Below are 23,436 nucleotides of genomic sequence, written 5' to 3'. Positions count from 1 at the left end.
TATGTGGTTTATTGGTATCATCATCATCATCATCAAATATGCATTAGTAATTTGTACCCACACTTGTCAATAATAGAAATTCTTCTATAGGACGGGAATATTTGTCAAGGAAAAACTTTTTCAGTTTGTTTTCAAATTTTACTTTGCTGTCTGTCAGACATTTTATATCATAGCGCAAGTGATCAGAAATATTTGTTGCATCATTGTGCACCTCTTTTTGTGCTGAAGACAGCATTAATGTGGCCTAATGAATGTCACTTGTGCTTCTGGTATTGTAATTATATATATCATTGTTCCTTTTGAACTGTAGTGGATTATTTACAACAAACTTCAGAGGGAGTAAATACACTGTGAAGCAGTAGTTGGAATGCCCAACGCCTTAAATAGATGCCTACAAAATGACTATAGGAGAGCACCACATATTATTCTTGCAGCACGTTTTTCACAATGAAGACTTTCTTTCTTAAAGAAGAGTTACTCCAGAACATTATTCCCTGTGACATTATTGAATGAAAATATGCAAAATATGTCAACTTACTGATTTCTCTCTCCCCAAGATTTGCAATGATTCTAAGTGTAACTGTGGCTGAATGAAGTTGTTTTAGAAGTTCCAAAATGTTCTTTTTCCAGTTTAAATTCTCATCAGTATAGACACCTAAGAATTTCAAAGTTTCCACACTATTTATTATTTTCCCACCACGTGTTACGCTTATCATTGGTGTAGTGCCCCTAGATGTGTAGAACTGGATATGTTGTGTCTTTTTAAAATTGAGGGTGAGACCATTCACAGAAAACCTTGGTTACCATTTATTGTATTTCTCTCTGTAGGCTTGTATTGATTACAATACTAGTGTCACCTGCAAAAAGAAATAAGTCTGCTTGTTGTATAATAGATGAAAAATGGTTTACATATATGAAAAGCAACAGTGGCCCTAAAACCTGTTAACTAAATGTCGTAGATCTCTGAAACAGAAAACTGTGGCAAGTGGTTGGAAGTAAGCATGTCACAGCCATCTACAAGAGGGGTAGCAGAAGTGACCCACAAAACTACCATCCAATGTCCTTGGCATCAGTTGGTTGTAGAACCGTAGAACATATTCTGAACTCAAACTTAATGAGCCGTCTGGAACAGAAAGACCTCCTCCATACCTACTATAAGGGGCGATCAAACAAGAAATGAGCTGGAGGCATAATTACAGAAACCAATACCTGTATGTTAGAAGTATTGACCCTGGATGTTGAGACACTTGTCCCACTGTGACACAAGGCAGTGAATAGCTGTCTCATAAAATTCCAGGGGCTGTGATGTTAACCAGTTCCACACGTACAGTTGGATGTCTTCATCTGAGGTGAATCGTTTGCCCCTCAGAGCCTTTTTAAGGGAACCAAAAATGGCGTAATCGCAGGGGGAGAGGTCTGGACTGTATGGAGGGTGGCCAAGAACCTCCCATTTGAATTTCTGTAGGAGTGCCATGACTGTGTTGCCCATACGAGGCTTTGCATTGACCTGGAGCAGAATGACCCCACAGATGAGATTGCCTGGTCATTTTGATTTGATCGCTTGGCGAAAGGTGATCAAGATTTGTATCACTGGACATTCACTGTTGTCCCGTGCTGTAGGAAGTGATCAGAAGGGGGCCATCTTGGTCAAAGAAGAACATCAGCATAACCTTCCCTTCACTCAGGTGGATGGCCTTGGCTTTTTTTGGTGGTGGTTACCCTGGATGTTTCCACTGGATACTTCGTCGTAGTGACTCTGGTTCAAAGTGATGACACCATGACTCATCTCCAGCCATCATTAATGCCAGGAATGCATTCCCTTTCTGAGCATAGCACTGCAAACGAGCAAGACAGTGGGCCATTTGACACACTTCCTGGTGTGGTTGAAGATGTGGGGCACTCATTGGGTACACACTTTGTGCATTTGCAGTTGGTCCTTCATGACGGTATGAACACTTCCGACACTCAGTCTGACCACGGCGACTATGGCTTTCACTGTCACGCGGCGGTCCTGGGTTATGAGCTGGATGGCGTCATCAGTAATGCAAATGAAATGCGGTGCTCCAGGCTGTGCATTATCAGCTAAAGACACCCGTCCTTCCCTGAAGCGCTTGTGCCATGCCTTGACTCTTGCAAGGAACATGCAGTGTTCACCGTACACTTGTGACATTTGTTGATGAATGTCTGTTCCTCCTACTCCTTCTGCTGTCAGAAAACGGAACACCACCTTGTTGCTCTTCTGTTGATGCCTCCATGTCATGGTTTGTAATGCGGCTGGCAGCGTTGGACAATTGATGCATGTTGCTGCTAGCTCTGTATATTCACGTGATGTGCACACATGTCCTCTAGCGATGGGCTGTGAACTTCCACGCTCCGGTTGGAACCACACCTCATTATGCACGCCATGATATAACCCTCCTGTCACCGGTTTGCGCATTCCAGACTCCGGTTCATTTCTTTTTGAACGCCCCTTGTAATACGGATTCTGAAAACATTGATTATATGAAACCCAACTCACACTCTTCTCACATAACATATTGAAAGCTTTGGATGTAAGCAGTCAGATAGATGCAATATTTCTTGATTTCTGCAAACCATTTGACTCATTGCGAAATGTGTGCTTATTATCAAAAGTACGATCATATGAGGTATCAAGTGAAATTTGTGACTGGGTAGAGGAGCTTTTGGTAGGGAGGATGGAGCAAGTTACATTGGACATAGAGCCATTGACAGATCTAGAAGGAACTTTGTGTGTGCCACAATGAAGTTTGTTGGGTCTGTTGCTGTTGAATATTAATGGTGTTGACATTGTGGGCAGTATTAATAGTAACCTGAAACTTTTTGCAGTTGATGCAGTTAGCTGAAATGAAGTGCAATCTGAAAGAAGCTGTACAGATATTCAGTCCGACCTTGGTAAGATTTCAAAGTGGTGCACAGATTGGCAACTTGCATGACATGTTTGGAAATGTAAAACTACACACTTCGCAAAAAAAAAGTGTGGGTAAAACTGGTAGCAGACTTAGGTTTATCGGTACAGTATAAGGGAAATGCAGCCAGTCCACAAAGAAGCTTGCTTTCAAATCACTTGTGTGAGCCACCCTAGAACATTGCTCAGGTGTGTGGGACACATACCAAATAGGACTAATGGGGGATACTGAACATATACGGAGAAGCACAAATGGTCCAGGTTTGTTTGACTGGCGGTAGAGTGTGACAGAGATGTTGAAACAACAACTGACACATTCTTGAAGATAAACATAACTCCCCTGCTAAAGCCTACTGATAAGGTTTCAGGAACCAGCTTTAAATTATGATTCAGGGAATATACTACAACCTCACACATTTTGCCCCCATAGGGGTTGTGAGGACGAGATTAGATTAATTACAGCATACACAGAGGCATTTAATCAGTGATTTTTCCTGTGCTCCATATGTGAATGGAATGGGGAAAGCCCTAATAACTGGTAAAATGGAACGTACCCTCTGCCGTTCTCTACACAGTGGTTTGCAGAGTATGAATACAGATGAAGATGGAATGTGAGGAGTCTGCATCAGATACACAAGTTTTGGTGCTCTTCATGCTGTTAAAATTTCAAGGCTGTGTCATTCATCACTTTTGTGCTACAGAATGTCAAAACATGGGAAATATCAACCACAATGATGTTCCACCCATTCTGTGACTGCAGTAGTTCTAGGAACAAATGAAGTATACCGAGTTCCCTTTAGTACTTCTCCAGGGAAGTTACGGGTTATCAACCCTATTCCTCTGCAGTAGTTACTTGAGAGTATTCTAGGCGAGGTGAATACATAATAATGCCATAAAAAAATTTATACATCAAATTTGTGCTTACTTTGATGTTATGCTGCTAAATATTATAATCTCTTTTCTTTATTATTGTTTTGTTAGAAGCAGCAGGTGTTCTTGAACTAGAAAAAGTTTTTATTGTTTTCGAGACTCCCTGGATATGGTTTAAACCATGAGCTTGAAAATACTAATGACAAAAATTTGCAAACAGTTGTTGTATTTAATGTTGATAGTTTTTTGTTATTTTTGGTGCTTAAATTCTATATATTTGCTAACATTTTTTAAAATTTTTGTATCTTTATTTAACCTTTCATTAGGTGAGTCACCTCGTGATGCCACTAGTCATGATGTATCTCCTGGATATGTACTACGATTTTTGTCTTTAAGTGCCAATTTCTTTGTATAAAGAAAGATTGCAGTTATCTTCATTGGTACAAATGTGACATATACAGAACTGAACATCAGGCTATGATTTTAAAATTAACTTAAATAGTTTACATAATGTAATGCAGAAGTCTAGTAAATAGCTATACAAATAGTCCTCAGTAAACCATAGATTTAAGTAAATCATTGAAATAATCAGAGTGCATCTTAGTGTCCTCATTGCTCCATACAGATAGACAATTTTTGCATGGTTTTGCAAACTAAAAAAGATGCATACCTTTGGAGATATGAAATTTGAGGGTGCTTCCTTTTTGTTTTTTCTAACTATACCTACAAGAGACAACCTCCTTTTCTGCAATTCTATCACTAATTCCAAACTAGTGAACCAATTATCCACTGTAATGCCCCTACCAGTCTCGTGTATTGGCTCAGCAAGTCTCAGAATTACTGCTTTGACAGAATTATTATTCTGAAAGAGATCTTCTGGCAGTAGTCCACACTACAGGATGTTTGGAAATTCCTGTTAGAAACTTGTAGTACTTCTACAGGGGAGTGATTACATAATATTTTGAATACGAAACCAGTCCATAAATGTGCCATTTCCATTGTACAAATGTTTCAATTCAGATGGTTAACACGTCCACTTCTACCTAAGGAACTGAGTTAGGTGTGACACAGTACAGTTATTAGGTAACAATTTGAAAGGAAACATAATGCAACATCCACTTGTTACTTAACCATATTTGATTATATCAGCACTTAAACATTACATGTTTATATTATTCTGAAACAAAAAAAGGACCCAGCATACTGTACATACAGAACAGTACGGATGCAATACAACATCAGGTGATCATCTGACGCCGGCTGCGGTGGCCGAGCGGTTCTAGGCGCTCAGTCCGGAACCGCGCGACTGCTATGGTCGCAGGTTCGACTCCTGCCTCGGGCATGGATGTGTGTGATGTCCTTAGGTTAGTTAGGTTTAAGTAGTTCTAAGTTCTAGGGGACTGATGACCACAGCAGTTAAGTCCCATAGTGCTCAGAGCCATTTTTTTGATCATCTGACATAGTACCAGTCATCTTGTCTACTCTGTTACATACCAGAACAAGCAGCTCTTGAGACTTTTATCTTTTGCCCAGCAGATATGGATGCATTACACATCTGAACAGAAATTGTTGTAGAATGGAACCAGTACATTTCCAGACATTGGTTCCTATTCAAAATATTATGAACTCGCTCCTCTCTACAAGTCCTAGAAGTCTGTAATGGGAATTTCCAAACACCTGTACGACTCCATGTTGTAAGTATAGTGTAGCTTAGTGTCACACAGGCAAAAGATTTTTATTCCACATTTGTATGGTTTCAACTGTTGTAATGCACACCGCCGTCGAAATGCTGGTAGCTGCTCATCAGTAGTGACGTTTTGACCAATGGTGTAATGGGTCTTGTAGTTATTCACAAACATGGTGAACATTTCCCTCATGGCCACCAATTTGTCTATTTTTCTTTGTTATTGACTTGAGATGCCATGATCGAAATAAATCCATCTTGTTAGGAATCGGAAATGTTTCTCGGACATAGTCATTCTGAAAATATTGACGCCAAGATCATCTGCTGCCCAGAAGTCGTGAATATTTTGCCATCCTTCAGTAAACACACCAACAGAAAAAGACTTTCATTGTGACTATATCTGTGTGTCTGCAATCACTCTCACATTCAAAATTCCCTTCCAGATCAACTACGCACTCGCTGGTATTTTCCATGGTTAGATGTATCATCACTAATGAAAAGGCTCCAGCAATCAAATTCAGTCATCATATTCTTTTCATTTCCCACTGCCCCAGGCAGTTTGGTCAGTGTATTATAGAGCCATCACTGTGTTGTTTCCCAAGGCACATGTCTCCATTTGTTCCATACTTACTTGAAGTAAATCTCAGTTGTATGTTTTTATATCATCATTACTATGTTGTTATTATTATTATTATTATTATTATTATTATCATTATTATTATTATTATCATCATCATCATCATCATCATCTTTTCCTTTTGTACTCACCCAAGTAATAATTTTCTTCACTTTCCTGTACTACATCAGTTTTCCCTTCATCGACTTAATGATCTGTGTCTGAGTCTACAGATATTGTTCCAGTCATGTCTTCAGTTTCAGAATCAATTTCTACAAAATGATGTTCAGTGGAGACATCATCATACAAAAGAATGTGATGTGCCTCTTCCAGATCCTTAAGATTCTCAGAATTATACACATTACCCATTTTCCCCCCAGGGGGTCCACAACTCTTTTGTGGATATGTGCGTAGCGAGCACGGGACCCCGAGCTAATGTGGCCTTCCTTCCTTTCCGGGCTGCATACCTTCCCTTTCCGCATCCTTCCCCATCCCTATCTTCGCCCCTCCTCCCCTCACCTCTGGCTCTTTCCTTCCCTTTCTCCCCATCTGGGAGTATGGTTTGTGCCTACGTCCGGAGACGGACGCTCGTAAATGTACTGCATTCTTCGCCTTTCTTGCTTTTATGTCTTCTTCCTTCCTTTGTCCTTCCCTTTTTCCTTACCTCTTCTCTTTCCCTTTTCTCCGCTGCGGCGTTTGAGACCTCTCTTCTTTCCTTTCCCTTTCTCTTTCTTCCTCCCTGTGCGTGTCTGAAGGCCGACCCACGCCCTTCGTGCGTAGCCGGTGACGGGGTAACGCGTAATTCCCCGCCCCGGGTAGACAGGTAGGACACGTACGTACCCCCTGGTAACGGCCAGGCCCAGGGAGGGGTGATTACCCGAGCTGATACCTTCCGAAAATGCCGATTGGTCCCTCCGTCCGTTTGTCGGGAGGTGTGAACAATCACCTAAGGCCCCGCACAAGGGAGGAGCGCGCCATCGGAGACGCCGGTAATCATGGGGGATTCTTCCGCAATGGTTTCCTCACCTTCCACTATGTCTGCTCACAAACGTAAGTATACTGAGTCTCAGCCACAGACGATTCTTCCATCGTTGCCACAGTTCCTTGTTGTTTCTCGGACTGATGGTCACGACTTCTCCACGGTCAACCCTTTCATTATTCAGAAAGGTGTCGACGCAATTGCAGGTCCTGTAAAGTCTTGTTCCAGATTACGGAATGGCACCCTGTTGTTAGAAACACACAGTGCCCTCCAGGCACAAAAATTGCTGCGTACTTCTCTGCTCCACACCTTTCCTGTCCGGGTGGAACCGCACCGAACCTTAAATTCCTCGCGTGGAGTCGTTTATACACGCTCCCTCGATGGATTGTCTGACGAAGAAATTCAGCACTATCTGTCTGACCAGGGCGTAACGGCAGTTCATAGAGTAATGAAACGGGTTGACACAAACATCATTCCAACCCGCACTGTCTTCTTGACATTTGACACAGTTCAACTCCCATCGAAAATCAAAGCTGGCTATGAGATAATTTCCGTTCGCCCTTACGTCCCAAACCCTACGCGTTGCTATCGATGTCAGCGGTTCAATCACACCAGCCAGTCCTGTTCCAATCCAGCTAAATGTGTTACGTGTGGCAAGGATGCCCATGAGGGTGCTTGTCCACCTCCATCCCCTCGCTGCATCAACTGTATGGGTGACCACGCTGCTTCCTCTCGAGATTGCCCCGTTTTTAAGGACGAAAAGCTCATCCAGGAAATAAGAGTAAAGGAAAAGGTGTCGACCTTTGCTGCTCGAAAATTATTCACCAGTCGCAAGCCCACCGTGCCTCAGACAGGAAAATATAGCACTGTCCTTGCTTCTCCTCGGCCAACAAAGGAGGCGGCCACGCAGACTTGCGACCTCACCTTTAGTGCCACGGTCGTCAGATCGGCCAGCGCAAAGATCGCTCGTTCAACCTCACCACTTTCGCCTGCCCACTCTATGGCTCACCCTTCGTTGGGTTCTGCTAAATCTCGAGCCCAAAAGTCGGACGCCAAGTCTTCGAAAAAAGAGCATACTCGTGAAGAGTTTTTACGTACCGCAACTTCCCAACCATCGGTTCCTCCATCTAAACATCATTCTTCCAAGAAGGCTACAAAGAAACCCAGTTCCTCTCCTTCTCCGCCAAGGCGTGTCCCATCTACAGCACCACCTGGCGGAAATCGCCCTCGGCCGTCTTCTGTGTCGCCGAGGCGCACTGCTGGTGGCCGGTCAACCGGCCGATCGCTGGTGGCAGAAGCTGCTCCTGACCAACCTATGGATCAGGATCTTCTGCCTTCGGCTGACTGCCATTCCATGCTGTTGGTCGCTAGCTCCGAGCAGTCTTTGACTTGACAGCAACTTTGGTCACAGTCCTCCATTTTCTGTTCACCCCATGTCCATTATCCACTGGAATATCCGCGGCATTCGAGCCAATAGGGATGAATTGTCGATCCTCTTAAGATCCTACTCGCCGGTCATCTTCTGTCTTCAGGAAACGAAGCTGCGTCCCCATGACCGCTTTGTTCTCCCTCATTTTCAGTCCGTCCGTTATGATCTCCCCTCTGTTGAAGGCTCTCCAGCCCATGGAGGACTCATGATTCTTCTCCATGATACTCTCCATTATCACCTAATCCCCTTAAACACTTCCTTCCAAGCTGTCACCGTCCGTCTTTCCCTTTCCGGATACACGCTCTCTCTTTGTACTGTATACATTCCATCGTCCACACCAATGGCACGAGCTGATCTCCTTCATCTTCTTGGTCAGCTTCCACCCCCCTATTTGCTGGTTGGGGACTTCAATGCCCACCACCCGCTTTGGGGATCTCCACATCCTTGTCCACGTGGCTCCATATTGCTAGACGTCTTCAACCAAGCGGATCTAGTTTGCCTCAACACTGGGGTCCCCACGTTTTTGTCTGCCTCCACGACAACCTTATCTCATTTGGACCTTGCGGTCGGTACTGTTCCGCTAGCTCGGCGCTTCGAATGGTTCGCCCTTGATGATACTCACTCGAGTGACCACTTTCCATGTGTCCTCAGACTGCAGCCTCAACTGCCATATATGCGCCCGCGACGCTGGAAGTTTGCCCAAGCCGATTGGACACTTTTTTCGTCTCTCGCGACATTCGATGACCGTCGCTTTCCCAGCGTCGACGATGAGGTCACACATATTACCGACGTTATCTTTACAGCTGCGGAACGTTCAATACCACACACCTCCGAATTGCCCCGGCGCCCCCCAGTTCCTTGGTGGAACGAGGCATGCCGTGATGCAATACGTGAGCGGCGACGTGCTCTTCGCATTTTCCGTCACCATCCTACTTTGGCCAACTGTATCCGCTATAAGCAGCTCCGTGCGCGATGCCGTCGCGTCATCCGCGATAGCAAGAAGGCAAGCTGGAAATTCTTTATTAGCTCATTTAACACCTTCACTCCCTCCTCGTAAGTTTGGAGTCGGCTTCGACGGTTCTCAGGCGCGCCTAGTTTCTCTCCGGTCTCTGGGCTCACTGTCGCGCATGATACCTTAGTGGACCCCGTCGCAATTTCTAACTCGTTGGGTCAGCACTTTGCTGAGATTTCGAGCTCTTCAAATTACCCGCCAGCGTTTCTCCCGAAGAAACGTGCAGCGGAAGTGCGACCTCTTGCTTTCTCCTCTCAAAATCACGAAAGCTACAATACTGTTTTCTCCATGCGGGAACTCCAACATGCCCTCTCATCTTCTCGCTCCTCCGCCCCGGGACCGGATGGTATCCATGTCCAAATGTTGCTGCATTTATCAACCCCTAGTCTGCGTTACCTCCTTCGCCTTTATAATCGGATTTGGACCGACAGTACCTTTCCCAAACGGTGGCGGGAAGCTATTGTCGTTCCTGTTCCGAAACCTGGAAAGGACAAACATCTCCCCTCTAGCTATCGCCCCATTTCTCTCACGAGTAGTGTCTGTAAGGTTTTGGAGCGTATGGTGAATTACCGTTTGGCTTGGTGGCTGGAATCCCGCAGTCTTTTAACACCAGCCCAATGCGGATTCCGGAAGCATCGTTCTGCAGTTGACCATCTTGTTGCTCTCTCCACTTATATCATGAACAATTTTCTCCGGAAACGCCAAACGGTAGCAATATTTTTCGATCTGGAGAGAGCATACGATACCTGTTGGAGGACAGGCATCCTCCGCACACTGTTCTCTTGGGGCTTTCGAGGCCGCCTGCCCCTTTTTCTTCGCGAATTTATGGCAGAGCGCACTTTTAGGGTGCGGGTGAACACTACTCTCTCCCGTACTTTCTCCCAAGAAAACGGGGTACCCCAGGGATCCGTGCTGAGTGTTGTACTGTTTGCCATCGCCATAAATCCAATTATGGATTGTCTCCTTCCTGATGTCTCGGGCTCCCTCTTTGTGGACGATTTTGCGATCTACTACAGCTCTCAACGGACCAGCCTTCTTGAACGACATCTTCAAGGATGTCTCGATCGCCTCCACTCGTGGAGCATCGAAACCGGCTTCCGTTTCTCACCCAGTAAGACCGTTTGTGTCAATTTTTGGCGACGTAAGGAGTTTCTTCCGCCCTCCTTACATCTAGGTCCTGTCAACCTTCCGTTTTCAGACGTCGCTAAATTCTTGGGTCTTATGTTTGACAGAAAACTGTGCTGGTCCTCCCACGTCTCCTATCTTTCGGCTCGCTGTCTGCGATCGCTTAACACCCTCCGTGTCCTGAATGGTACCTCCTGGGGAGCTCACCGAGTGGTCCTTCTCCGCCTCTATCGCGCCTTAGTGCGCTCCAAATTGGATTACGGAAGCATAGTCTACTCCTCTGCTTGGCCGTCTATTCTTCGGCGTCTCGACTCTATCCACCACCGTGGATTACGTTTAGTGTCTGGAGCTTTTTACACTAGCCCTGTGGAAAGCCTTTATGCTGAGACTGCTGAACCTCCGCTGTCCAATCGGCGAGCAGTCCTCCTGAGTTGTTATGCTAGCCATCTGTCTTCCATGCCTGCTAATCCAGCCCATGACCTTTTTTTCGACGCCTCCTTTGATGTAGGGTATGCAGGCCGCTCCTCCTCCCTACTACCCCCGGGAGTCTGCTTCCGTCAATTGCTCGATTCTCTTTCCTGCCGCTTTCCGAAAACCTTTTTGACAACTTGGGGTACAGCACCGCCTTGGCTCCGTCCCCGGATCTGCCTGCTCCGTGACCTTTGTCAATTTCCCAAGGATGGTACCCCTACACTTGTTTATCGTCGGGCATTTGCTGCTCTATGTGCACAAATGACGGACGCCACGTTTATTTACACTGACGGCTCGAAAACATCATTAGGTGTAGGGAGTGCTTATATTGTTGGCGACACCCCAAATCGCTTTCGACTTCCCGACCAGTGTTCGGTTTATACTGCGGAGCTTTACGCTGTTCTCCAGGCTGTCCACTACATCCGCCGGCATCAGCGGATACAGTACGTTATCTGCTCAGATTCTCTCAGCTCTCTCCTCAGTCTCCAAGCTCTTTACCCTGTGCACCCTCTGGTCCACCGGATTCAGGACTGTCTGCGCTTGCTCCACCTGGGGGGCGTCTCGGTGGCGTTCCTCTGGCTCCCGGGACACGCTGGTATCTGTGGGAATGAGGTGGCCGATATGGCGGCCAAGGCTGCAGTCTCTCTTCCTCGGCCAGCTATTCAGTCGCTTCCCTTCACCGATCTACGGAGCGGTTTATGTCGCCAAGTTGCTCATTTATGGCATGCGCATTGGTCAACACTTCCCCGTAATAAATTGCGGGAAGTGAAAGCCCTTCCTTGCGCTTGGACTTCTTCCTCCCGAACGCGTCGTCGGGAGGAGGTAATTTTAGCTTGACTCCGGATAGGGCACTGTCTTTTTAGCCATCGACATCTTTTAAGCGGCGATCCTCCCCCACTCTGTCCCCACTGCTCTCAGCTGTGGACGGTAAGACACCTTTTAATTGAATGCTCCTATTTTAATCCGTTACGCTCCCGTCTACAGCTATCGCCTGATCTATCGTCGATTTTAGCAGATGACACGCGCTCAGCCGACCACGTTCTCCAGTTTATTAGTGACAGTGAAATGACGTCAGTCATTTGAAGCTTTTTTTGGGGACAACCACCCCCTTTCTGTAGTGGATTTTTAAGCATTCCCTGTATTTTTAGTTTCTCCACTTTTATGACTTTGTTCCCATTGCTGCTGGTTTTCAATTTCGGTTTTTTACTGTCTTAAGTCACGCACGGGCTGGGCGCTAATGACCATAGAAGTTTTGCGCCCTAAAAACAAAAAAACAAAAAAAAAAAAGCATTACCCATTTTCAAGACTAGGAATTGTAGTAACAATGAAATGTACACTCATCTACCAGACAATAACGGAACTACTGGCTTGAGTGTGCTCTAAACAATGTTGTTGTTGCATTCAATAGTGGCAACAATGCATTACACAAGATGGTGTGATATATCTAACTGATGCAACATGGTACACGTTTGAGGTCTGCCTCATAGCAACCACAGCATTATTGAGATAAGCTTGAAACTTCTGTGGAACAATAATAATATGATGAAAGATGTCTGGGCCATGAAGCACTTATCTCCATTCATTGCAGAAATATTGAACATAAATTAGTCCGTGTATATCACAGATACATATGCGACTAACAAAAGGTTAATTGTAACCAAGGAATTATTAGAACAGTGTACTTGCAGTATGGAAGTTACTCGAAAAGAATTGGCCACCACCTATCAGTAGATGATTTTGCAAATGCACATCATGTACTAGACATGTCCACCTGCTCTTGGACACAGATACACTCGCTTACCTGCACAATGTCGTAATAGATATTGGCAGTACCAAAATTAATACCATAATGACCAGTTCATCCTCTGACTTGAGAGTGACAATTTTGTGTAATTTAATTATTTTTTTAAGTACTAGCCCCATCCATACAGTTGTTTCTACCCCCTCTGCCGCCCTCTCCCCCCCCCCCCGCCATCTCCCCCCCCCCCGGTCTCCCTCTCTCCCTCTCTCCCTCTCTCCCCGGTCTCTCTCTCTCCCTCTCTCCCCGGTCTCTCTCCCTCCCTCTCTCCCCGGTCTCTCTCTCTCTCCCTCCCTCTCTCCCCGGTCTCTCTCTCTCTCTCCCTCCCTCTCTCCCCGGTCTCTCTCCCTCCCTCTCTCCCCGGTCTCTCTCTCTGCCCCCCCCCTCCCCCTCCCCGCTCTTTTCTGAACTACAGGTAGATTTCTAGTGAGTTACGGATATCTGAAATTTTAGTGTCCATGTGGAATGGAGTCTGTTGGTTAGCTACCATAGTACTGAACCTGAACTGCTTTTCATGAGTTGTGTACTTATTGCATACACAGTGAGGATTTCATCCACTTGCACAGCTGTTTGGCATGTGCACTATCATTTTGACAGACATGCTGTGTGTTTTAGACAGCACAGGAAGAATGCTAATGTGGGAGTGTTGATGTTTTGTGATTTTTGAAGCGTCCATGTCTATAACATGGAGCACATTATAACAGATTATCTGTAACCAAAACACCACCTCAGTAATGCTGCCATATTGTAGGACAGATATGTTTAGTTCAGTAGCTGAAATATGTTTCTCAGTTGAATCTAAGAATTTCTGTAATGTTCTATCTGATTCTCCTTTAAAATGCTGTCATACCTAAATCCACCATCAGTGTCGATGATTATTAAGTACATGTCATCCCCCTGAAATGAACTATTTCATATGCAAAGTGACGTGAATTTATAAGATGTGGTTTATGATCTTTGATACTGTTTTGTGAAATATGGTTCTCAACAAAGTTGAGGAACAAATATTTGTTTGGCAAACATGTATGATTACCAAGCATAAAACTAATATTTGTACAGAAGGTTATAAAATGAGAAAGTTCTAAAAATCATGTGTCTTCTTGCTGAAATTTATTTTGGTACCTGTTTCAGGCAAGTATATATGTGATGGTGACCCTGACCCAAGGAATAGGTATGCAACTCCACCAGGATCAGAATGCTAGCAGCTGTGCTGTTTCTTGGAAACTCATAAGTTCCATACTTGTTTAGTTCCAGTGACTGTGTGTGTCAGTGAATATGGAGTGTATGTGAGAAAACCTATTGAGTGATATGAAAATTTGCAGTTGTGTATTTGAAAAAGTCAAAGTACCAAATTGACTGTTTGTAATAATCTAAGTCATACCTCAACATTTATTTTATCATAAAGAGTATTTTAAATTCATTGTAAAATGATGTGTACAATAATGCTGTTACTATGAAAGGCATTTCAGGTAAAACCTTTCAAAATACATAACTGGTCCTTATGAAATGGACAGTGATTCCTTGAGGCTAACTGAGGAAAAAAAAAGAGTGAATGGATGTCATTGACGACGTGCAGTTGGGTGAATTTATACCACAGTTTAAACATTAGATAAGTTGACTCATGTATTTAAAAAGTGAAATGGCTATTTTATAAGTATTTAAATCCAAATCTGATTTTTTTAATATGTATGAAACACACTGAAAATTGTTGGCATTTTTATTCTGCCTTAATTTACATTCTTATGTTTATACTAAACAATGAGAAATATTGAACAGATAGGCACTAAGGCAGCAGAACAGTGCAATACAGTTCTTTAAAATTTCTAGTATTCCGCCTATAATCAGCTCTTATCTTTGTTTTACTCTTTCTTTTTTTATGTGATTCTGTTGCTTGTGTGTATTGCAGTGCAAAGAGTATATATTTTCCTTTCTTTATTTTTCCCTTTAGTGACAAGAAATCTCATTTAATGGTGCAAATTTTAGTGGTATACATGTAGAGACTTATTTCCTAAATCAAAATATATTCTGGGTTATTTGTTTCATATCTGTGTCATGTTGTGTAGTTATCAGACTGAAATAATTAATTTTCAGAGAAGTGTAACTATTTGAAATGTGATATTTTTTAATCGTTATAAAGTTTAAATGTAACTTAAGATTCCTGTATAAGGTACTACACACATTTACTTCAGGTTATAAGTACATTGAAAAATTACAAACTAACAAAAAGGCTGAATGTATTGTTGAATGAGAAATAATATATATAATATCCCTCTCCACCACTCATCCTCCTCCTCCTCCTCCTCCCCTCCCATTACAGAATGCTTGTCAGTTGTCAGTATTTAGATATATGGTTTGCATTTACTCTGGCTGAATACAGATGTTCACTTTCTAAGTGTAATACTACAGCTGCACAGTTTTAAATTTTGTGTCTTAAGGATATCATCATATAAGTTTTTGAGACAACATAACTTGATGGTATCATCATCAAATTTCTGTCAAATGCACAGGTTCCCATACCCAGCTGTATGAACTATTAAAAAGTGAATCATGCCAGTGGGAATAAATGACAGTTAAGCTTAAGTATCTTTACTAAGACAGTTTCAATCTGTGTGTCTATCACATGGGAAATCAGTTCTGTTGCGTATGTTGCCTTTCAAGAACGTTGCCTCTTCATATGTGTAACTTTTTGATGGTTTGTAATTCTTGGTATTTATACCAATTACTGCATTAAAAATTTTTATGTAATCAAATCTGGTTTGAAACAGTGCCTTAAAAAGGCAGAAAGTGTAATTATTTAATGCAAATTCACTCTGCATTTTTTGTCCCTAAATGTATTTCATGTGTACTGTTTACTGTCAAATGTCAGTATCAGGACTGTGTAAAAGTTTGGTGCTGATTTTTCTCTGTTTGAAAATTGACAAGATGGTCTAAGCTTTTTTCTAACTAGGAAATAGTGTAATTCCGTACCTTTTCTAAGGTTTAAGTGTAACAGTCGCCAAGAGACTAAGTGTAAAAACTGAAGTACTAGTTTGCATATAAATGGTGCCCTGCTTTCCGTGAGGAATGAAATTTTAAATGTTACTTTTACTTGATAGTACAATTTTCCCAAAGTTTAGAAGTAGTACTAGTGGTAATATTATAGCATTATTAGAAAATTTAGTTTCAGTGCATTGCTTAACTGCTTCATTGGGATTTCTCAATATTTTTAAAATCTTTGCTACAATTGATTAGTGATCTGTGTAACTGTTTGACTAATTACGTCCATTATACTTTTGCTGAGTCTTTGTTGCTGTACAAAGTGGCACACTATGAAAAATTAAATAGCTTCCAGGAATTTTTTAATCAGCATAAATACTGCAAAACAGTTTTTTTAATACTAATCTCAGTCATTTGACTCTTGTAATGTGCTTATGATTTCAAATGGTTTCAAGAACATTCTCAGTTTTTCTCTCTATTTAATAGAGTATATTAGTACCCTTGTCTCTGCAACCCCTCCTTTTGGTATTCTATTTACTGAAGCTCACAGTGTTCACACAGAATTAACAATATTATTTGGCCGAGTGTAGAAAATACTGAGACGTGGAATTATTCATGATATGTAAACTGTAAATTTTAACTCTATCCTTTTGTTGACCTTTCCCAGCCTCACACAGATTTGAAATTATGGCCTAAGAGGGATTTGTTCCATATATTTGGCATGTTTTCAGCTATTTGTTTTGATAGCATTTTACAAACATTCTTGTGAACTGATGATTTAACTAAAGACATTTTTGTCATAGAGAAGATTTATCAGACTGTGTGGAATGGGAATGTATTTCTCATGTTGCCTACACCACTGCAGTGTTACAGCTTTCTTTCTGAATAGTGTTGAAACACTTTTTGATATCACTGAACAGCTCATTCCTCTAAGTGAGTGTTCATTGCCACCTTCAGGTAACTACTTTGCTTTGCTTATCATCGAAGCATTTTTCTTTAAATCCAAATACTGATTTATGTAGTGCAGTGCTGTTAGAATTGCTTATTTTCTTAATATAGGGATCACGTACATTGCTACAAGAATTTCTGTTCCTGTTTCCATAACACTGTCCTCATTCTGTGAAGAATATTTCTGAAAACTAACCATAAATTGTGTGATGATAAATATTTGTCAATCCTTACCACTGTTCTTTTTATGATGGCAAATGAAGTTCATTTAAATTTGGTCAATTCTGTCATTCGTTAAACCTGTCCAAATTAGGTTGATATAGGGCCACTTTCATCATTGTACCATTAATCTCAGTCCACTTCTCATGTGGGTCTCTACCTCCTCTTTTCCCAACTATCAGATCAAGTAAAAAATTGCTATTCTTCCTGTCATTCATAAGTCTTTTATCTATTTAGTGATACGAATACACATTTTGTAGAGGTAAGTGGCGATTTTAATTAAAGTAATACATAAAAGATGGGCAAAATGATTTTGCATGAAGGTAATAAGATTTCATTTTATGTAGAGGAAATATGGTTTGAATGTCAAAACACAGTGAATAATTTAATTAATAATGATGTTGTTGTAGAGTTGGCAACATATCTGTTAAAAGGCTTAAATTTATGCTCATCTCTATGAAGGCTTAAATTTATGCATGTATCTGTGATGTCTTCTATCCTTACTCTCATCTGTGATATTGCTGGCATGCATTTTTGTTTCTTAGTTATGGTATAGTGTTTCTACTAATTTCTCTCATTTGCTTCTAAGAGTAGGGTAACCACAGCTATACTAAATTTGTTGACTGTTAGTACAATCCTTTGACAAAAATATGCCATGTCTTTGCAGTCAGTACTGGTATCATTAAAATGCAACAGTCAGTGATGAGCTTCCACTCCAGATCAGTAAGAACCACTTTGATACCACTGGTATCACATGAGAATTTACAAATTGAGTTACTGGATGTCAGAGGCTGAACATCACATTGAATCTCCCTCTTCAGCAATCACACTGTAAAATGTTTTTGTTGAAGTTTGATTTATAATGTGAAACATAACAACAGCATGTATTTAGTGAAACCAGGAGTCCACATTTTATGAAATTCCACCGACATACAATAGTGGATAAGCTATTGATACAAAATATCTCAATTGAGAATCCTCTTTCACAAGTTCAGTCATATTTAATTTTCTATAACACAATCTCAGTATCAATATTGACTCTACAAAAAGGGGAAAAGAGAAAAGAAAAAGAACTTTATTCACATTTTTAATCTATGTTAAAATCACACAAATCAAAGTAGTAAATTTAATTTTGTTACTTTGAATTTCGTGTCATACTGTTGTGGATGCATTTGATAAGTTGATTATGCCTCTGGATTTGCAATACGTAAACTAACTTTCGCAGTTACTCAATAGGCACTTCTCTCCAGATAATTTTTCCTCATTTCCTCTCTTTGAGACTAAAAAAAAAAACTAAGTCTAAAATTTAACACCTTGAAAGTAGTTGTTAATGAGTGTACTTGAAAACTCTGTATTTACTGTGGTTGTGTGTAACAATTGTAATAGTCTGACATTATGCCTGATATGGTCCAGTGATCTACAAGATGCAGTGATGTTTTACTGTCTCTGGAGAGCGAGCATTGAAGCTATTGTTGGAATCACATTCACAGATCTGAAAAGTAACATTCTAAAATAAATGCTGTTGCACTGTTAAAAAAAAATTGTGACCATTTTTCCAGTATTGATGTAATAAACAGGGAAGGTATGATAGTCCTGTTTCACTCAAAATATTCTGTATGCTTGTGACCTGCATCTATTTTCTTCGTATATCCCAAAGTATTTGTTTTGCAAACACATTTCTTTATATGTATGGAGAGATGACAAACACTTTCTTCCATTTTTTTACAACCATGGTTAACTTAAGTGTTTGAGGAGGCAGAAAGCTTTAATAAATACTCACCTTCCTCTTCAGGCCTGAAATTTGTCTGATGTCATGATGCAGGAATTGTTTAGTACTTTTGAGCTGGATACCCAGCATAAAATTTATTTTGGCCTTTGCTGTCCATCATGGTTTTACTTTTCTGCTTATGATCACGTTGTTTCATTTTCATGGAGAGATTTTCATGTATTGTCATATTTCATAGAGAGGTTCTACAGTTATTTTGTAAATTTTCAAAGCTACCTGATTCATACTCTAGAATTTCCATATTTTATAAGCTTTTTAAGCTTAATTATGTGGCAGTTATTCTAATCCTGTAATCTGTTATTGCAATAATGTGTGTCAGTCAATTTCTGTCTTTGTGATAATTTATATACTGTCCAGTGTTTTGCATGGTAATTCTGGTTAAAAGGAGTGGTGTGGTGAAATTCCTTGAACTCCAAATCTACAGGTGATTCCAAATAGTTTTGTGCAGTCATTTACTGCACAACTAGAGACAAAATTTGCGGTGTGGTTATTTAATATGACAGATTGTGTGCTGAACTCGGATTACATTAGACAATTTATTAATGATGTCAGAATACTCCAAAAATATTATGCAGGCAGTTTTCAATATTATGCTGGATGTAGGGATAAAGTGATGAAATCTACACTGAAAATAGTTTTTCAGTGTTGGGGGTGGTCATGTTGTTGGTAGGAATATTTTCATTGGTGTTGTAGAGAACAAAACAAAAATCTGAGTCATGAAAATGGAGCAGAAATATATATATTTCTAGTTCAACATTTCATTAACGTTTTCTGAAGCGACAGTAAATTCATGTGGTGTCATGCTGATTTTGAGTGCACTGTAGTTTATTTTACAATAGCTGTGATTGAGACTGGGGATTGAAGAGAGTAGCCACATTTGGTAAAACTTTTCAGTGTTGCATAATTGTTTCCTTCATCTGCCCTGAAAACATCATATACTGCATTACAAATGGACATTTCATTCACTCGTTTTAGAATTCTAAAGGTAAATATTTACTCATAATGATGCACAGTTGATCAGTAGTTTTTATGGCTCTGAATCTCTCTCTCTCTCTCTCTCTCTCTCTCTCTCTCTCTCTCTCTCTCTCTCTCTCTGTTTTGCAGAACACAAACAATGTAATTTTTTATTTTGAAATTAATTTAGAATTTGTGGTTTAATCTTTCTCATTTGAGTAGTTTCAGAGCTGTGTGGTCGGGTGGGTTTGCATCTATGCATTGGTGCATCTGTGAAATAGCAAAAATATCTAATTTTGTACGTTTAAAATTATATGAAATCACATGTTCACAAGACTTCATTTGTAATATGTTACTATATACTGTGTGTTGCTTTACTTTTATTGGAATATGTGCAGTAGAAATTAGTATGGAAATCTTTTGCCACGATAATTAGACTCTAAAATAAAATGGAAAACCACTTCAAACATAAAACACAGTATTGAAGGTGGCTGCAGATTCTCATATTTGATAGTGTCAAATACTGTGTTAGTGCTGAAATAAAAGAATTAACGTGTCTAGAACTGATAATAACCAAAATTTGCCCAGTGAGTGGCAGTGTACCATCCTCATTGTATGGTCCATGGTGGTTCAGTGTACTCTAGAGGGCAGTGACTATATATGCTGCAAAGCATTAAAAATTAAAGTTTAATGGACTGCTAAAAGTTCCTTTTTGTCAGTGTTGTTTGAAATCTCAAGTATATTGTCCAATATTTGTGCCACTGTATTGTAAATGTAGTATTTGAGAACTTTTGTTATTGCTATGATATCTGTTTGTCTTTGTGACATTCTACAATAGCTGTGTTACATAGAGCACATCAGTTTCACCTAATAAGTCCTTCCCCACACACATTCACACCCCTCTCCACCCTCTCTTCCCCCAACAGACAACTTCTGTTGTTCCTTGAGTATGCAGATTTTACAGCAAAATACCAGATAATCATTTTGAATATAGCATTCTAAGTTTGTGTGACAGTAATTTGCAGCAGCAATATATTTCCTGAAATACTATTTCTTGACTGTCTGATAACACAACTTTTTTGTTGTGTGAAATGTTTTGTTTTCTTATTAAATTTTTGTGTCTGTAAAAGGTAAAATATATTTCCATTTATATGTAAACTTATGGTGAAGTGAAGAATTTAAGAGAGATTATTGGTTACAAAATTTTGCCCTACATAAGATGTTGTGTTTACTCTATACCCAAAATTGCTGAAAAATATTTTTCCCCATTGGTAGCAAATATGTTTAAACATGAGTTGTCTGAAATTATTTCTTATACAAAATTCAAAGCACAATAGTGACACTGCTTATTTGGCCCCTGTTTTTGGATGAATTGTAAACTATATACAAACAAATCATAGTAAATTTTTTGAGTCCTGAGTAATAGCCATAATATGGACCTTGACTGTAATATAAGAAATCACCATTACCTGTTACCAAGATGGTATCATTAATTTCCCTCTGATGTTTTAGAATCAGTAGTTAAAATAGAGCTGAGATTATATTATTGTTAGAATTTAGAAAGAAATGTTTATATGTGTGTCTTTGTTAAACAATAATATTTTTATGTATGCTTTACTGTACAATACCCAGCTTTATATTATTTTGTTTTGCAGTAAAATAAAATTTTATGTAAATGTATAATATTTTACATGTGGCTTGTAATTTTTCATGCAATATTTGCACCAGTATCAGTTGTTTCTTAGGCAGTTCCTGCACTAATTACCATTATATTAACCAATCTCAAGCTTTCAAAGTTTATCATCATTTTAGCCTTACAGCTAATAAATTGTTACTCTAAATAATATAAGAATGTTATTTATTTATGCTGTGCTTCACTGTTTGAAACATGGAGCTCTTCCAGTAATACTGTACAACAGTGTTGTTACGCATACAATTGATGTTATGAAACACCTGTGTCATGATTTATTTTAAAGTAATTTCCTGTATTTTGTGTCGTTACAGTGTGAAGTAGGTATCTGATGCTACCAGCATTAGTGCTTACAATCGTATGGTTTGTATGGGGTGTTCACAGAGGTTTTTAAAAATACCTCTGTCATTAAAATATTGTAATAAAGTATTTTGTACATTATTAAATCAGTGTGTCACAGCAAAATTATTTAATTACCAAAATGATTTCCACAGCCTTGAACATTTGTTTTAAATTTAATTCTTAGAATCTCTTATTTGTGTGGGCAGCAGGGAGGGGCAGAAGTCTTTGATATGTTTTCTATTTGTAAAGATGCAGGCATTTATAAGTTTGTATTGGGCATTGCCATTAGTTCAGAATTTAATGTCCTCAGTGAAATAATTGAACATGGTTATGAGTACCTAAAACTTCCATTTTCACTGTAGCTGGTTAATACTTGTAACTTTAGGGGAGTTAAATGCTGACTGGAATTGGTTTCTTGGATGGAATTTGGTTTCTAGACCTTTGCATGGCAGTAATCAGGTTCACCTTCTAAGGATAGAAAGTTGTTGTTCTTTTGTGGCTACATTACTTGATGTTTATTAGCATTTCTACACTAGCTTGTGTGACCAGAACAAAGTTCATGAAAGTATATTTGGCTCATAGCCCCCAAGTTAACCAAATGTCAACTTTTACCGGAGGGTACATAAAGTCCACACATTACCTATGTAGAAACCTGAGGTGCATGACCTCTATAGTGGTGGGATGCAGTTGAGGGGGTGTGTTGTTGTTGTTGTTAGGGTGCTCATAGAAACATCTTTATCATTCGTACATTTTTTTTTTAAGAATAAACACCACCAGTCATGGGGCAGTGTTGTCCGCCCCCCCCCCTCGGCCATCAACAACAAACGATGAGTAAAAAACAGAAAAACGACAAGGACACTTCAATGTAATGCTATTCTTACTGTCACTTAACTGCCTGAGCAGCTATTCGTGACTATTACTTTACATTCTTAAACATATTGAGCAATTTGCCTAAAACAAAATACACTACCCATTCCACATGCTGCAAACTGGCACACATTTCCCACTATTCACAGACCCTGATATTGCAAAAACACTTTTCAATAAATGCAACAAAACAACAGGAGAACCAAAATCAAATGACAAGGACTCTTAACTATAACACTATCACAATACATCTTGACAAAATTTAGCTTCACCTCATGAATTACTACACATTGCTAACACCCTATAAACTTTCAGACAATGAGTCATGTTTGCCTTGGCCATGATGAGATATATTGTCCATATTAACCAGGCGAAAACTAACACACACATTTACACACCCACATAGCACTGCCTGAGATCACTTACCACATTCAGAACCTACAAATACAATTAACACATCTGGCAAAAGACCCACTGACTTGCCATGATACTGACAGTAATACACACAAGGTGTGTGACCTCTGCAATGGGAGGGTTGAGTTCATGTGGTGGTTGTTGTCAGGTGATGACCGATGGTTGCTTGAAAAAATGTAGTTATTATTCATATATTTTATTGACAAACAAACTACAACACTTGTTGTGGCAACTCTCCCCTGGGCATGTGCTGCACACAGTAAATGTGGTGGCACTGATGCAACAGGTATCCAGTAGCCTGTCTATGATGCTTGGGCTGGGTAGGAAACC

General features: G+C 40.3%; 1 protein-coding gene across 1 annotated transcript in view; it reads left to right on the top strand.

Moving 5' to 3' along the window:
* Positions 1-21,929, top strand: part of LOC126185202 (F-BAR domain only protein 2) — a 318,103-nt gene extending 296,174 nt beyond the window's left edge. The window contains exon 20 of the mRNA XM_049928080.1: positions 14,042-21,929. Within this exon, the coding sequence (XP_049784037.1) occupies positions 14,042-14,112 (71 nt within the window). The 3' untranslated portion in view covers positions 14,113-21,929. The remainder of the gene's footprint in view (positions 1-14,041) is intronic.
* The last annotated feature ends 1,507 nt before the right edge of the window (positions 21,930-23,436 follow it).

The sequence above is a fragment of the Schistocerca cancellata genome, chromosome 4 (assembly GCF_023864275.1).
Source record: "Schistocerca cancellata isolate TAMUIC-IGC-003103 chromosome 4, iqSchCanc2.1, whole genome shotgun sequence".
Taxonomy (NCBI): Eukaryota; Metazoa; Arthropoda; class Insecta; order Orthoptera; family Acrididae; genus Schistocerca; species Schistocerca cancellata.
The sequence above is the reverse complement of the archived record's forward strand: the minus strand, read 5'-3'. Positions and strand labels throughout refer to the sequence as shown.